Raw genomic sequence first — 15510 nt, 5'->3', positions numbered from 1 at the left:
ATTCAAGTTTGTGATATTTTTGGGATTAAATCAAGTTTTGAGTCAGATTTGGCAAATTTCCCTAATATTTCTGGCTATTAAAAGTTTAATGTGGAATATGGTAAAAATAATAAAACTTATTTTGGTTATTTTTTTCATTGAGGGTTATTTTTGTAACAAAAACTTAAAAAGAAATTTCTTTTGTTTTTTTTGAATATTGAGCAAAAAGAGCTAATTATATAAATAAATATTAATTTATAATTTTTATAAGATTGGATTTACATAAAATAATTTTAATTATTTTATCAAGTTAGATTTTATTTTAAAACGGAATTAGAGCTAATAAAAATATTAATTTATAGTATTTTATTAATTTATAAATCAATTTATAGAGTTTCCTAGTGTGTGGTTAATTATTATAGGCGTGTCTATAAGCCCAATTAAAACCCATATCAGGCAATTTTGGAGGATATCCTCTTCATCTTTGACTCTCACAAGTCACATGGATCATCTCGGAAGACCAATCTCTTTCCGCCTTTGTTCCTGTCTTCTATCTTCGTGCAGATTCCTAGGAAGGATAATTCATTTGAATTCCCCGATTTGACTTGCAAAAGTCGTTCTTTGGCATTGTGTTTCTCCTTAGCATATGCAATGTTATTGTCTTGGTGTGTCACATTCTCAAATTGTAAACTAAAGTGGTCATTTGTTAATTTGGTAGTTTGGATTGCCAATGTATGTTGCAACTAGAGGAATTTGTCGAGGCTTAGTTCGAGGTTCAAAGAAGACTTAGATTTTTTTTACAACACAATCTTGTTGGCTTGGGACATAGGTAGTACAATCCAAATTCATGTTCAACTGCCCATTGCAAGATTTAAGATTTGGGGTTTCGTTGTGGGGTTTGTCTTAAACCTTGGGCACTTCTTGGTGTAGGGGAGGAGCTCATTGTAAGGAAATTAAGGTCTCAAAATGAAAGCCTTTAAGACCTGACATGTCATCCAAATCAAGAGTTTTCTTTGAGTAAACTCACATTGAGTTTCCTACATCTTATTGCTAAGACTGTAGTGTTATGTGTAGTTTATTCAACTAAAGAGAAACTCAAACAGGAGTATGTTGGCCTTTGTGGAAATGAATTTAAAGCTTGAAGGCTTCACATGTTGAGGACATTTCCATGTGCAAACTTGCAACTATTTGAAAAAGAAGTTATAGGGATGGAGAAACACCAGAAGAGAATGAAAGATGAAGAATTTCCAGAGGTGCTGGCATATATATTATAGTTAGAGGTCTGAAATTTTCTTCCTGTTTTCTAATCTTCTATATAGTTTTCATGTAAAAGGTATCTTGCTTGGTGACAGACGGCTGTCATACTGAAACCAGTAGCTTCACCAGGTGTCAGCACAACCATAAGGAGCATGCTTTCCGTAGAGTTGGCTTTTGAACCTAAGATTGTATATGTGAGAAAAGCATCTGTTTTCATTTGGTATAGGAATCAAGTATCTAAAGTTAAAATGTGTTAAGGTTACGACATCCTCATTCAAATAGCTAATGATAACATTGGTTTGTCAGTGTTGGTTCTTCTCGGTAGATATATGCTGAAGTTCCGTTTCTTAGGTCAGCAAAATGGTGCAACGACATCTGACATGAGGGAATAAGTAGGTGGGGGATCTCACGATAGCTAAAAATCATTCTTTTGCATTTTTTTTTCTGAGAGCATTCTGATTAGCTACACCGTGTGTTATTCTTAGCCTATGCTCTATTATTGTCTTGGTGGTGCGTCACATTCTCAACTTGTAAACTAGAGTATTCATATTTTTGTTCTAGGGTGGATTGTCAATGTATGTAGCGGCTAAAATTTTCTAATCTTTTATATAGTTTCCCTGTAAAAGGTATCTTGTTGCTTGGTCAAAGACTGCTGGCATTATGATACCAGTTAGACTCATCAGGTGTCAGCAGAAATATGAGGAGCATCCTTTCATTAGAGTTGGCTTTTGAACCAAATATTGTTTATATGAGAAAAAGCATATATTACCAAGAGGGTCCAGCATCCAAAAGCTAGATTGTGTTAGGTTATAGCATCCTCATTCAAAATTGTGTTGGTTCTTATCGGTAATCATATGCTTAAGTTTCGGTTTTCAGGTCAGCGAATGGTGCAACATCATCTGACATTAAGGAGTAAGAAGGTGGGCTCTTAAGATAATCTAAAAAAGGTTTCTCTTAACAACCTCAGTATTCTCTGAAGATTGTGGGCTTAATCCACTACAAGATTCTGCAAACGAGACTGCTTCTTCCAGGAGGCAAGTGTCTATTGTTTTCTTCCTTTAGTCGCAGACTAAAAGATACAGTAGTAACAACACAACTAGTCTTGTTCTTTTAACTCATAACTTGTGCTGTTGTCTGACCATAGCAATTAGTAGGCACATGCGTTTTGCAACTACTGATATGTCGTCACTCTTTTGTCATCATTGAGGTTTAGGCCCTTGACAAAGGCAAAGAGGCAAGAGAAGGAGGACGTTAAGGCGTTAAGAGAAAAGCTTCGTCTGGGCCTGAAGATTTAGTTACCAGAAAGTTGTAGGAATTGCTTAGGCAAGTCTTCGTGTGTAGGATTCAATAACAGAGATGTTTCAGCTTCTAGGAGATATGTGTTATGTTGCAGAAGAATCAGATGTGGTAGACTTGTAGTTGTGTGTTATTTGATTCCATGGACATATGTAGACTTTGTACAGTTCAACACTATGGGATGTGTAAATATCATTGTTATTTGATTTTTTTAATTTTGTTTCTAAAAGATTGAAATATGTAACAGTTATTCTACTGTTATACTAGTTCAGATTAAAAGGGATTAAAAAAAAAGAGAGACACCCCTTTTTGCACAAGCAAAAACAAATACAAGAGCGGTGAAAATTATAAAACAGATTGTGAAGAAGAAGAAAAAAAAAGTCCATAGGAAAATCAAAAGAAAGTTGTTATAGAGAGAGCGAGCTTGCGTTAGGAAGAAGACAAGGCCACAGCAGCTAGCGTAGGAGATTCCCAAAAAGCGTTTCTATAGATTCTTCGCGGTCATTTGGTAAATGCGATTGCTCTTGTTAGTTGTACCTGATTTGTGCATTACTGGAATCGAATTTGTGAATGGTTTTGTGTGTAAATAGATTGCTTCGATTTGCAACTGGAATTTTCAGCATAGAAAATAAATTTGCTTGCTGCATAATCGTTTTATGTACCTGATTGGGTTTAAGATAGCTATAGATTTTGCTCAAGTGTGGTGAAAAGTGGATGGGTTTCTAGATTTGAGTCAAAGTTAGATCCGCGGTTTTCTAAACGTGGGTGCTTGGATCTGAAATAGCATCCTTTATCATTATAGGGACGAACTGGGTGAGATTGGAGATGATCCAAGTTAGTAGTAATCAGAAGGGAACCTATTGTTACTCCATCCATTATGGAGTTTGTTTTCTGTATATTGAATTTTTTTTCCATGTTTTGTTTCCCAGAGGGACTCATAAAGAAGTTGACCAACAGAGTCACCGGTGGTTAGATAAGGGGATGTGCTTTCAGATACTTTGCAAACATGTTGGTGGAAAGTTCCTTCAGCTCTTCCGTTGAATCTAGTCTACTGAACACTTCCGAGTATCAAGACCCATTTGCTGCAAATGATTGGATGTCGTCGCTTGCTGAAACTTATCACATGATCCACAAACTTCCCGAACACTCTCAAGTAAGCTTTCTTGATGCTGTTCCTGATGCAGTGGAACTTAATGAATCAGAAGAACATCCAAAACTTCAAGCAAGTTGTCCAGAGCAAAATGTTATGCATAAGGTACCGGAAAAGGTTTTGACTTCTCTTGTGTATAGTCGAAGAAAGAGGAGTGTGGTACCTGAGGGAACTGAGGAACATAACCTAGGAAAATGCAAGAAACAGGATGATTCATTTGATGACTCTATTGTCCCAGTTTATAACCCTGGAGAAAGCACAAAAAGGAAAAATCGCTTCAACAACTGTCTTGTCTATAGCCGAAAGAAAAAGAGAGGCGAAACCAGTTGTGCTACCGGAGAAACTATAATAAGGGCTGATGGGATTGATGATGCTTTTGTCTCTGGGCACAACTGTGGAGAAGCCAAGAAAAGAGAAGATCAATTAGATATTTGTCTCGTGTATAGCCGCAGAAAGAAAGATGGAGTAAAATCTATCAGCGGTGATCAAGCTGATTCTATTGAATATAGCCAAAGGGAGCAGATAGTTAAAGCTGATGGGGGCTTTACTGGATCTAACCCTGGAGAAGTCAAGAATAGTGGTCATCGACATCTTTACAGCCAAAGTAAGCCGTTGGTGAAATCTGATGGCAGTTTTGCTGAATGTCACAGTTGGGGAACCAAGAGAACTGGTGATACATCTGATGGCTTGCTTATGTATAGCCGGAGGAAGCTGAGAGGGAAATCTATTGGTGCTCGGATTGATGGCTTTCTAGTGTATAGGCGGAAGAAAACCAAAGCAAATAGTATTTCTCATGCTGAACAAGCGTGCAGATCTCTGGAACTTAAAGCTATTGGCGCAAGGGTTAAGGGCTTTCAAGTGTATACGCGGAAGAAGGCTAAACTAAATAGTGTTTCTCGTGGTAAACAACTATCTTCTTCTGATGGAACAAATGACAGCTGCTCATCACAATCCAGCTCTAAACTTGCTTCAGGTTCCAGTAAAAATGGAGAAAATGAAGCTACAGATTGCGATTCCTCAGATACAATCCCTTTCAGACAGTGCAAACGTTGTGATAAGGAAGGAATTGTGGAGAAGATGTTAATTTGTGATGAATGTGAAGAAGCATATCATCCAAGGTGCTGCCGTGTTCGAGTGAAAGAAGCTGCCGAGATGGATGACTGGGTCTGTCGACCCTGCTTGAAAAAGAAGTCATCAAAGACAAATGTTAAAGGGAGATCACGGGAACGGAAATGGAGAGTTACAGAACCATTTATTATAAGAATTCGAGTAGGAAAAGAGTTTCAAGCAGATGTTCCAGACTGGTCAGGTCCAACCATGAGGTATTTAACTTCAACTATCACCGTCCTTTGAATTTGTGAGTTCTACTGTGAAATAAAAGATTTCCTTTCACCAAAATGACTGGCCTTTGTTTGATCTGATTGACATAGAAATATATTTTGATCTCAATGCAGTGATACTTCTTTTCTTGGTGAACCCTTGGAGATTGATCAGTCAGAATATTTGCATGTAAGCTTCCAAATTAGTGGATAAGAATATGTTTCAAGTTCCCATAGTGTTATGTGGATTTCAGAGGATTGTCATCTTTGTCACTTTGCAGGATCCCAAGAAGGCCAAGAATGGGAAGAAACCACGTTCTGCAGAAAATTGGCTCCAATGCAGGGATGAGGATAGGAATGGTGTTATATGCGGAAAGTGGCGTAGGTACCGTGAACAATTTAACACGTTCTATTTCTCGGCTCATGCTCTTGTCTTTCCTGGATGTTGATGATATCTATCACCTTTTCATCAAGCTTTATACCGTTATCTCCTTCTTGTCTCATATCTGTAGCTGTTGCCATTGGTGTAAAATGAATTACTCAATATGCTTAATTTATATACACAGGGCTCCTCGCTCAGAGGTACAGACTAACAAGTGGGAATGCTTCTGCTCCGTCTTTTGGGATCCATTGCATGCTGATTGTGCCGTCCCTCAGGTCCGAACTCTCTTACCAACTATTCTTATATCTTTTTTTTCCTCAAAAAGATTCATTTCAATGGTGAAAAGTTAGTAGCTGTGAAAGCATAAGCAGTGTACATTCATGTAGTCTTGCTTCATCTTCCTCCATGAACACGTCACTGATTCTTCAGACAGATTTTCTACATACTCCTAACGAATACATTAGGAATTAATACAATGCATCTTCTGTTTGTTTCCTCAGGAACTGGAAACAGATGAGATTATGCAACAACTCAAGTACATCAACATGGTTTGTTGTCTTTTCCACTGCTTCTTTATCTTCCAACTTTCTTTTCTATCATCCAAATCATCATCAAGGTTATAAGAACTTAATGGTCGCTTTACACTGCAGCTTAGACCGCGTTCAGACGCCAAAACACGAAAGATAGGACCAAAGGGTCGAAGCGGATCACAAAAATGAAAATATTGATGGACGCAAGCTTAGCCAATATCAATTGCATATGCTTTTGCATCAGAGACTCTAGAAAGGTAGTTCAGAAAATTTTGTTAAACGCAAATGAGTTTTGTACCAATTGCGAAACTTCAGGATGCTGAGATGCTCTATAAAAGATTGATCAGGTTAAGGTTTTTGTTAGCTCCCAAAACAGTAGTGGGTGAAGAGATCTTTCGTGTTCAGGGGCAGGCTCTGGATTAAAATCTGAGAATTATTTTCAAAGTGATAAAGCCTTGTAAAGCATTCTGCTGAGTGTAGATTCATTCATATAAGTAAATGAGTATTACATTCAAAGCTTAGAAAGGAACAAAAAAAGAGTTACAGAAAATCTGTTGCCAATCTCACATGATTAAGAGAAACAAAGAGCAAATCACCATCCGTATTTAGCTTGTGTCTCGGCTTTAGTGAGCAATCCTTTTGAACGCCTCTCTGCTAGCTCCGACTCTTTGTGCTTCATGTCCATGAATAACGCAGTGATCTGATGCTTTCTCTTGTGAAGCTTTGACACTTTCCCCTTAGATGAAGATGACTCGGGCTGCAAAGACAAATGTGAACAACAAAACATTTAAAAGACAATACAAAGAATTCAAGCTTGGTATGGAATCAGGCAGCTCTCTCTTCCTATAATTCTTGACCAATAAATTGTCCAGCGAGACATAAACTTGACAATGGAAGCCACCAACATAAGATAAAACAAACTTTTAGGATTTTACCAAACACTCATCACCCATTAAATTCACATAATCAGAGCAATCACAGATAACTCCCAAGTTCTTTCAGCAAAATGAGAAAGAGCGAGGTTACACGCATGGAAAACCTACTCATTATAGGAGATGATTTACAATTCATATTCTATATGCCTGTTACAGTTAAGTTTCAGGGTTTCTCAAACAGTCCACACCATCCTTTAAGCTATCTAAATGGAAGAAAAGGCTCTTGATGAACCATACCAAAGCAATCACAGACACTAGAGACAAATCCAAAGTTCTTACAGCAAAAAAAATATCCAGGGAAGAGTCGAGTGTTAGAAGCTAAACAAACCTACTGGTTATTGGAGACCATTTACAATTCATATTATGTTTGCTTTCTATGGTTAAATTTCGGGTTTCTCAAACATTCATCATCGTCCCTAAAGCTATCTCAATGAAAGAAAAGGGCTTTAAGATATCAAGTTCGGTGTCGTATCAACTAGCTCTCTCCCTATAAATCCCCACAAAAAGGTTGTGCACAACGACAGAACAAACTTCAAAATAGAAGCAGCAAGCAGCAGGTAAACTCAGGAGTCCTACTCTTTTCACTCTCAAGTCAACAGTCAAATTTCAGGCTTTTCTCAAATACTCGTCACCCAATAAAGCCCTCTAATGGAAATCTCCTAAGAGAAAAAAAAACATTAAATTCAGATACTCAGACCCATCACAGCAATTCCCAAGTTCTTGCAGCAAAACAGTTTCAAGAAAGAGTAAGAGTTTGAAGCTAAACAAACCTACTCACTACTGAGATGATTTACAATTCATATTCTTTCTGCCCTTTACAGTTAAATTTCAGGGTTTCTCAAACAATCATCATCATCCTTGAAGCTATCAAAATGGAAGAAAAGTGCTTCTGATTCACCAAATCAGAGCAATCACAGACAACTCCAAAGTTCTTGCAGCAAACATATCTCAAGAAAGATTAAGAGTGTAAAGACTAAACATCCTACTCATTACTATACCTCATTACTACAATTCATATTCTATACGCTTTCTACAGTTAAATTTCAGGGTTTCTCAAACACTCATCATCATCCTATAAGCTATACAAATGGATGAAACTGATTTTGATTCACCAAAGCAATCACAGACCAGACCCTAGAGACATATCACAAGTTCTAAAATAATCATATCAAAGCAAGAGTAAAGAGTTTAGAGAAGCTAAAACAAACCTGATACGCAGGTCCAAAAGCAATCCCAGTAGATTTAACTTGATCAACTCTCGGCCTATTCTTCATGAGATCATCCAGCTTAACCTCAACTATCTCCGTGGGAAAATCATTCCTCCCTCTCCTGCCTCTCCTCGCACCACTATCCATCGCCATAAACGCCTCAGGCACTCCCGTCGTCCCCTCAAACCCACCACCACCGTTCCAAGCATTACCACCACCACCATCATACCCCACATAAGCAGACACAACATCTCCACTTCCACTAGAGTTGTGCTCATATCCACAATAACCAAAAGCATCTACATTTCCACTAGGGTTCTGCTCGTAACCAGCATAATAGTTATCTACTTGTTCCGCCTCGCTACTAAACGACTGCGTTTGATCAGTACTTGGCGTCTCTGTTTCAAGAATCGATCTTCGCCCCGATCCTGATCCTGATCCTGATCCTGATCCTAACGAAGGAAGAGCGCCGAGTGCTTGCGAGCTCTTTGGAGCAGGCATGGCGGATAAGAACGATTTCACTGACGAATTGTTCGATGCAGCAGCGGCGGATTCCATCTGTCTACGCTTCTTCCTCGCTTTCCCCTCCTCTTCGTCGTCTTCGTCATCGAGATTGGTCGGTCTAGGGTTTACGGGAAGCTTGATCTGAACGACGCGTTTGGGTAGGGACGGAGATGGGTTTTGCTGGCGAGAGGTGGAGGATTTGGGAGGAGGGAGAGAGGAGAGGAAAGATCCTCGAGTGGACGAAGATGAATTAAAAGCCTCGACTTTGGAAGATCTGGATTGGTTAGGTTGAGGAATAGCTGAGAACACGGAGGAAGATGATTTTACGGTGAGAGATGGTTCAACTTCTTCTTCTTCTTCTTCGTCCGACGAAGCGTAGCTCGCTACCAGAGAGTCCATTCGATTCGAGAGGGAGAGACGAGACCAGACGGAGATATCTCGAGAGTATTTGTTGCGTGTCAATTGCCTCTCTTTTTTTAATAAAAGCTTGAAGGCCCACTTAAAAGCCCACTATTGACCCCAATTTGAATTGGTAAAAGGTGGCCAGTCTATTATTTTATCTATCTTTATCTATTGCAAGTAAACATGAGATTTTTTTTTTCTTTTTTAAGATTAAACCCGGATCTATTAAATACACAGACTTAACCTTTGGATGAGAAGTGCAATCCACAGACCCTCTCCTGGATATTCAAATGGGCTGAAATGCAGTAGCCCATATCCGTGTAGAATACCAGGAAAATATGACTTAGTTTCGCATGGCAGGTGGATCAAACCTGAAATGTGGTGACATCCCAAATCTTTCATTTCCCTTACCACTTGACCACAAGCTCCTGATCAACATGAGATTGTTTTCTCTAGATTTTCTATAGATATTACAAGTGTGCCATTATACATTTACTCTTTATTTATTGAACCTCAACTTTTATATACTTTTTTTGATCAATAATTGTTTGCTGAGTGAACTGAATTAAGAACTTGTGAGAAATCACCTTGTAACTTGTTTTGTTGTTGATGACCAATAAGTTCTTAATCTTATAGACTACACAAGCCTTTAAATCATCTTCATAGCATGATATACGATTAGCTGGTATGAAGGTGTGTGATTGTTGTTTCCTGTAAAAATTTGTGTCAAACAAACAATGCCGTGCTTATTAAATTTTAATTAAAAATGTCTAAATAAAAAAAATTATACCTTTTGATCAATAAGAAATAACTCGAGACCCGTAAGCAAACCACTCTTGTTGATGTTACTTGCTTCCCAAAAGTGAACCATTCAATCAAGAACTTCATTCTTATTCAAACCTTTCTAAAATAATCGAAAACTAAAGAAGTAGCAGAAGCAACCATTGTGTAAATATCTATTTTCTCTTTTTAATATCTCTCTCTTTCTCAAAGTAAATCTTGAAAAATCTTAGAACTTTATACAATTATTTATAGTCATCCAATACTTTATAAGTTGGAAAGTTTCTTATTTTATGTATTCAGTGAATTTCCCTTTTAGATGTTTTAGTTTTTGTTATTCAACTCCTTTAACATCAGTTTTCCATTTTTTTTTTCGTTAGTCTATTTTATGTTAATATACATAAATTTGGAAATCATGACATTTAAAAACTAACTATTTTTATTAGCCTACTTTATTAGATAATATTCTTTTTTTATTAACATGTAATATAGTATTTATGGATATGTTTTAACTTTTAAAATTTTGTTTTTTAAATCTGATAATTATATATCAACATTAAGTATTAAAATTTTGGATATCATGACATTTTAAAACTAATAATTTTTTATTAGCCTACTTTATTAGATAATATACATCTTTTATTAATAGGTAATATAGTATTTAAGGCTATGTTTTGACTTATAAAATTTTGATTTTTAATTTAATAATTATATATCGACATTAAGTATTAGAACTTATATTTTCTGTTAATATACATTAATTTGGAAATCATGACATTTTAAAAACTAATAATTTTTTATTAGCCTACTTTATTAGATAATATAATTTTTTTTGGAAATATTAACATTTAATTTGATTTGTCATATTTTTATTGGTGCTTTTAAATCCTATATGGACGCATCCTATGGATTATAGCCTTTTTTATTTTTATTTTCCATTTAAATATAACAATTAACATTTTAAAGCAAGTTGTAAAATTTTAATATTTATTTTTTAAGTTTAAATTATATATGGATTTTTAATTTTCGTTTTCAAAACAATTTTGGAAATTTTGACATTTTAAAAACTAATAAACTAAAATGCTGATTTGTCATCTTACTATTAGTCGTTTTAAATCCTACGTGGACATTCTTGATGGTTTATAGCCTCAACTTTTATATAGTATAGATTAATATATTTAAAAGTAAAAAATTAAAATGTTTATTTGTCATAATAGGATTGGTCGTTTAAAATCCTACGTAGATGCTTTCAATTGCTTATAGCCTCAACTTTTATATAGTATAGATAATGCACATTTTAAAATATTTATGACATCAAGTTATATATAGAATATATTATTTGTGAATATTTTCAATAGAATATACTTAAATTTTGAAATTACATGTTTTAAAATTTTATAGTTAAATTGTTTTGAAAGTCTTGCATTTTTTTTTTAATACTCGAAAATTAATTATATATTCAGTTAACTTATATATATATATATATATAATCTTTTTACTTTTATTAGCTTTCCTTATTTGATATTGATTTCTGTTTTATTTTAAAATAAACCAATTTTTGGAATATTGACTTTTTAACAATATTAAACTAAATTAATGATTTGTCATATTATGATTAGTTGTTTTAAATCATATTATTGAATATTTTTAATAGCATGTAACCTAAACTTAAAAAACCATGTGTTTTAAATTTATATAGTTCTAATTGTTTAAATATCTTGCATTTTTAAGTTAAATATTATATTTGTAAGATATTTTATGTTACTTTTCGAAAATATATTATATATTTAGTTAAATTATATATAATTCCTTGAATTTTGTAAGTTTATCATATTTAAATTGAATTTTATTTTATTATGAAATAAACAGTTTTGGAATTTTTTACATTTTTTTTTTTTTTTTTTTTTGTCATCGACTTTTACAGACTCATATTGACTCTGTAAACCAAACTGGGTGATCTTCATCCATATGAACAACATACGACAGCTGCATCCTAGCTTGACGGGCTAGGCTATCCGCCATAGTGTTTAGCGTTCGTGGGACATGGATGATGTCTGATCTTGTGAAGCTCGCCTTCAGGATCTTGTAATCGTCCAAATAATCTGCAAAAGCTGGCCATTCTTCTGGTTCCGAAACTATCTTCACCAATTGAGAACAATCTGTTGCAAATGTGACCTGAAATTGACGTAAGTTCCTCATACATTCCATTGCCCAGAGTAGCGCTTCCATCTCCGCATGAAGAGGAGAAAGACTAGATCGAACATTCCTCGCCCCCAATAAACCATTAAAACCCACTAGTGTACTAAGCCATCCTTGCCCTGAAAAGATATCATTATCTTTCCAAGAACCATCTATAAAACACCATCTACCCGGAATTCTCGGCAAAGACGTAACCATAGGGCGTGGTTCCGTTCTCTGCTCATTTAAAACCTGGGCCTCCGCCCATAGTTTAGATTCTGTTTCGGCCAACTTGAGTGTATCCATTGGGTCAATATCCAAATTACTAAACACTTTATTATTACGTCCTTTCCATATGTACCATAAAATCCAGGCAAACTGATGATCCTCCATCTGTGGTAGAACTCTCCAAAAGAGATGATCTATATTTGTGAAAAGCGACTTTGTTGGAAAAACATCTGGGTTCGACGGTATCTTCGAAAGAGCCCAAACCTGAAGCACTGGAGGACATTCGAAAAAAACATGATTTATCGATTCCTCATCGGCTCCACACCTAGCACAACAGATATCTCCTTTAATCCCTCTCCCTTGTAAATTTTTCCTAACTGCTATACTTCCTGATAAGAGTTGCCAGAGAAAATGTTTTAACTTTGGTGGACATTTTATTTTCCAGCAATAAGCCTTTAAGTCATTGACCGTAGGCCCAATCATAGAGGGTGGTCGTGCCCTATCTGGGTAAATCCTCTCCACCTGATATCCTGATTTAACTGTATATTTGCCATTTTTGGTAAAATGCCATCCATCCCGATCTATCCTCTGAGTTCTACTCAGTGGTAGACTTTCTATAATTTTTGCATCTTGTGGTTCCACCAAAGCCCGAATTGCCTGAGAATTCCAAGTACGCGAAGTGGAATTAATAAGTGAGTCCACTGTAAGGTCCGGATATAAATTATGTTGATTTTTATTAGCTGGTCTCGGGCGAGTGGTTGGGAGCCATGGATCATTCCATACAGATATAGAAGAGCCTGTTCCCACCCTTTTGATTAGTCCTTTGCTTACCAGAGATCTAGCAGAGACAATACTCCGCCATCCATAGGATGGAGAATATGAGCGAATCGGTTCCAGGGGTGAAGCATTCCTGTAGTACCGACCTTTAAAAACTCTGGCAAATAACGAGTTTGGTTTCTCTATGAGCCGCCAAAGCTGTTTGCCAAGCATCGCTGTATTAAAATCAGTGATGTCTTTGAACCCCAAACCCCCTTCTTCCTTATCAAGACATACTTTGTCCCACGATTTCCAATGCAAACCCCTAGTACTTCCCCCTGGACTCCACCAGAATTGTGCTACCGCACTCGTCAACTTCTTTGCAGTTGCCTTAGGTAGTCGATAACATGACATCACATGATTAGGTAGAGCTGTGACCACTGACTTAATAATCACCTCTTTTCCTCCTTTTGTGAAAAACCGAAAAGCCCATCCGGTAACTCTACAATTTAACCTCTCCTGCACAAAGCTAAAAACTTGTATCTTAGATCCCCCCAAATTTTCAGGCAGCCCCAAATAAGAACCCATTCCGCCTAAGTTTTGAATCCCCAGAATATCCCGTAATTCCTGTCTGGTCCCTTCCTCAATCTAATGTCCAAATTGAGTCGATGACTTATCGAAATTTATAAGCTGACCAGATACCTGTTCATATTCCGTTAATATCCTAAGAATGGTTCGACATTCTTCTTTTTGAGCCTTACAAAAGAAAAGACTGTCATCCGCAAAAAGCAAATGAGATATTTATGGACATGCTCTTGCCACCTTCATTCCCGTTAGCCGTTTCTCTGCCTCTGCCTTTCGTATATTTGCGATCAAAGCCTCTGTGCAAAGAATAAATAAGTAGGGAGACAGAGGATCCCCCTGACGTAATCCTCTATGTGGAACAATGAGACCACGCGGTTGTCCATTTAGTAGAACCCGATATTGAACTGAAGTTATACATTCCATCATTAACTTGATCCAGTGAGAATCAAAACCCATCTTTCGAAGTACAGCTTTAATAAAATCCCATTCCACTCTATCATATGCTTTACTCATATCCGTTTTTATTGCCATATACTTTCCTTTGCATGCTTTATTGGTTCGCAGCCCATGAAACATTTCCTGCGCTATAAGAATATTATCCGAAATCAACCTTCCAGCTACAAACGCCGATTGAGTTTCTGAGATGAGCCTGGGAAGATATAATTTCAATCTCTGACATAAAACCTTTGAAATAATCTTGTATCCCACATTACAAAGACTTATTGGTCTCAATTCCGTCATCCTTGTAGGTCTCTCCGTTTTTGGAATCATACAAATATTAGTAATATTTAATCTAGCATCCATTTCTCCGGAAACCAAAAATTCGTTCACCAGCTCCACCAAATCTGCCTTAATAATGTGCCAGGAGTGTTGGAAGAATAATGCTGTCATACCGTCCGGTCCAGGTGCCTTTTCTGGGTGCATCATAAAAAGAGCCTCCTTAACCTCCTCCTCCGTAGCTAATCTCAACAAACGTTGATTTATTTGAGGGGTGATAGTCGAAGGAATTTCCATCAGAAAATCATCAAACTCTGTAGGTGAAGAAGAGGTAAATAAATCCTCAAAATAACTAACAGCCACCCTTTCTACCCCATTTTCCTCGGTAATCCAATTCCCATCTGCATCATGTAACCCAACAATCCTGTTTCGTATCCGTCGCTGTTTAGTTAAAGCATGATAGAATTTTGTGTTGAGATCTCCAGATGAGTGCCACATATTCCTACTTTTTTGGTGCCAATACTCTTCTTCATCCCTATAAGCCTCTTGTAATTTCCTAGACACTTCCATTATATCTTCTTGAGTCCTTGTGTTATCTGTCTGTACCTCCTCCAGAGCTTGCTGTAATTCATTTATTTTTTCTTTTCCATAAGGTGGATTGTTTTTCCGCCATTTAGCAATTTCATGACGACAATTACTAATTTTTGCCACAAAACTCTTCCCTGGACCCTCAGTTCTATCTTCCCTAGGATCCGACCATCCCATTGATATGGACTCCATGAAACCATCTCTTCCAACCCATCTCTTATCAAATCGAAATTGCCCTTTTCTTCTAGTAACTTTATCTTCTAAATAAGCTACCACTGGTCGATGATCCGATGCCACCATTTTTAAATATTCTGTATAAGAGCATGGGAATAAAGTATGCCATTCTTCATTTGCCAAGGCGCGATCCAGCCGGCACCGAACCATCACTGCCCCTTTCCCTTTTCCTCTTCTCCCTTGCCATGACATTTTATTACCCCTCGCCGGAAATTCCAGTAACCCACTATTTCTGATCATATTATTAAAAGGAATAAAAGAATCCGCATTTCTTAAAGCTCCTCCATCTTTTTCATGGTTTCCTGTGATCTCATTTAGATCTCCAATAACAAACCATGGTTCTGATCGTGAAATTCCATATCTAGTTAAGCGCTCCCATACATGGTCCCTCATTTGTTGATTTGGATCACCATACACAAAAGTGATATAAGCCGTTTTCCCCATAACCTCGGTTTCCACATCTATCATTCGGTTACTAGAAT

General features: G+C 36.7%; 2 protein-coding genes across 13 annotated transcripts; one reads left to right on the top strand and one right to left on the bottom strand.

Annotated features, from left to right (window-relative positions):
• Positions 1-443: 443 nt before the first annotated feature.
• LOC111199180 lies at positions 444-6429 on the top strand. 12 transcript variants are annotated; one of them, XM_048737186.1, is made up of 12 exons: positions 444-808; positions 910-937; positions 1054-1232; positions 1313-1430; positions 1543-1632; positions 2113-3040; positions 3462-5004; positions 5137-5191; positions 5283-5386; positions 5568-5658; positions 5884-5931; positions 6034-6429. In XM_048737186.1, exons 7-12 carry the CDS (start codon positions 3539-3541, stop codon positions 6100-6102), a joined length of 1833 nt encoding a protein of 610 aa, XP_048593143.1. In that variant the 5' UTR covers positions 444-808; positions 910-937; positions 1054-1232; positions 1313-1430; positions 1543-1632; positions 2113-3040; positions 3462-3538; the 3' UTR covers positions 6103-6429. The 12 variants fall into 12 exon arrangements, with proteins under 12 accessions (XP_048593143.1, XP_048593146.1, XP_048593144.1 ...); XM_048737189.1 differs by having other exon boundaries at positions 1299-1430; XM_048737187.1 differs by having other exon boundaries at positions 910-996; positions 1083-1232.
• LOC111199181 lies at positions 6362-9028 on the bottom strand. The gene is made up of 2 exons (XM_022688581.2): positions 8057-9028; positions 6362-6670 (listed from the first exon to the last, which is right to left on the bottom strand). The coding sequence occupies exons 1-2, from the start codon at positions 8957-8959 to the stop codon at positions 6506-6508; spliced, it is 1068 nt and encodes a 355-aa protein (XP_022544302.2). The 5' UTR covers positions 8960-9028; the 3' UTR covers positions 6362-6505.
• Positions 9029-15510: the final 6482 nt, after the last annotated feature.

This window comes from Brassica napus, chromosome A7 (genome assembly GCF_020379485.1).
Source record: "Brassica napus cultivar Da-Ae chromosome A7, Da-Ae, whole genome shotgun sequence".
Lineage (NCBI taxonomy): Eukaryota > Viridiplantae > Streptophyta > Magnoliopsida > Brassicales > Brassicaceae > Brassica > Brassica napus.
This window is presented reverse-complemented; position numbering and strand designations above follow the sequence as displayed.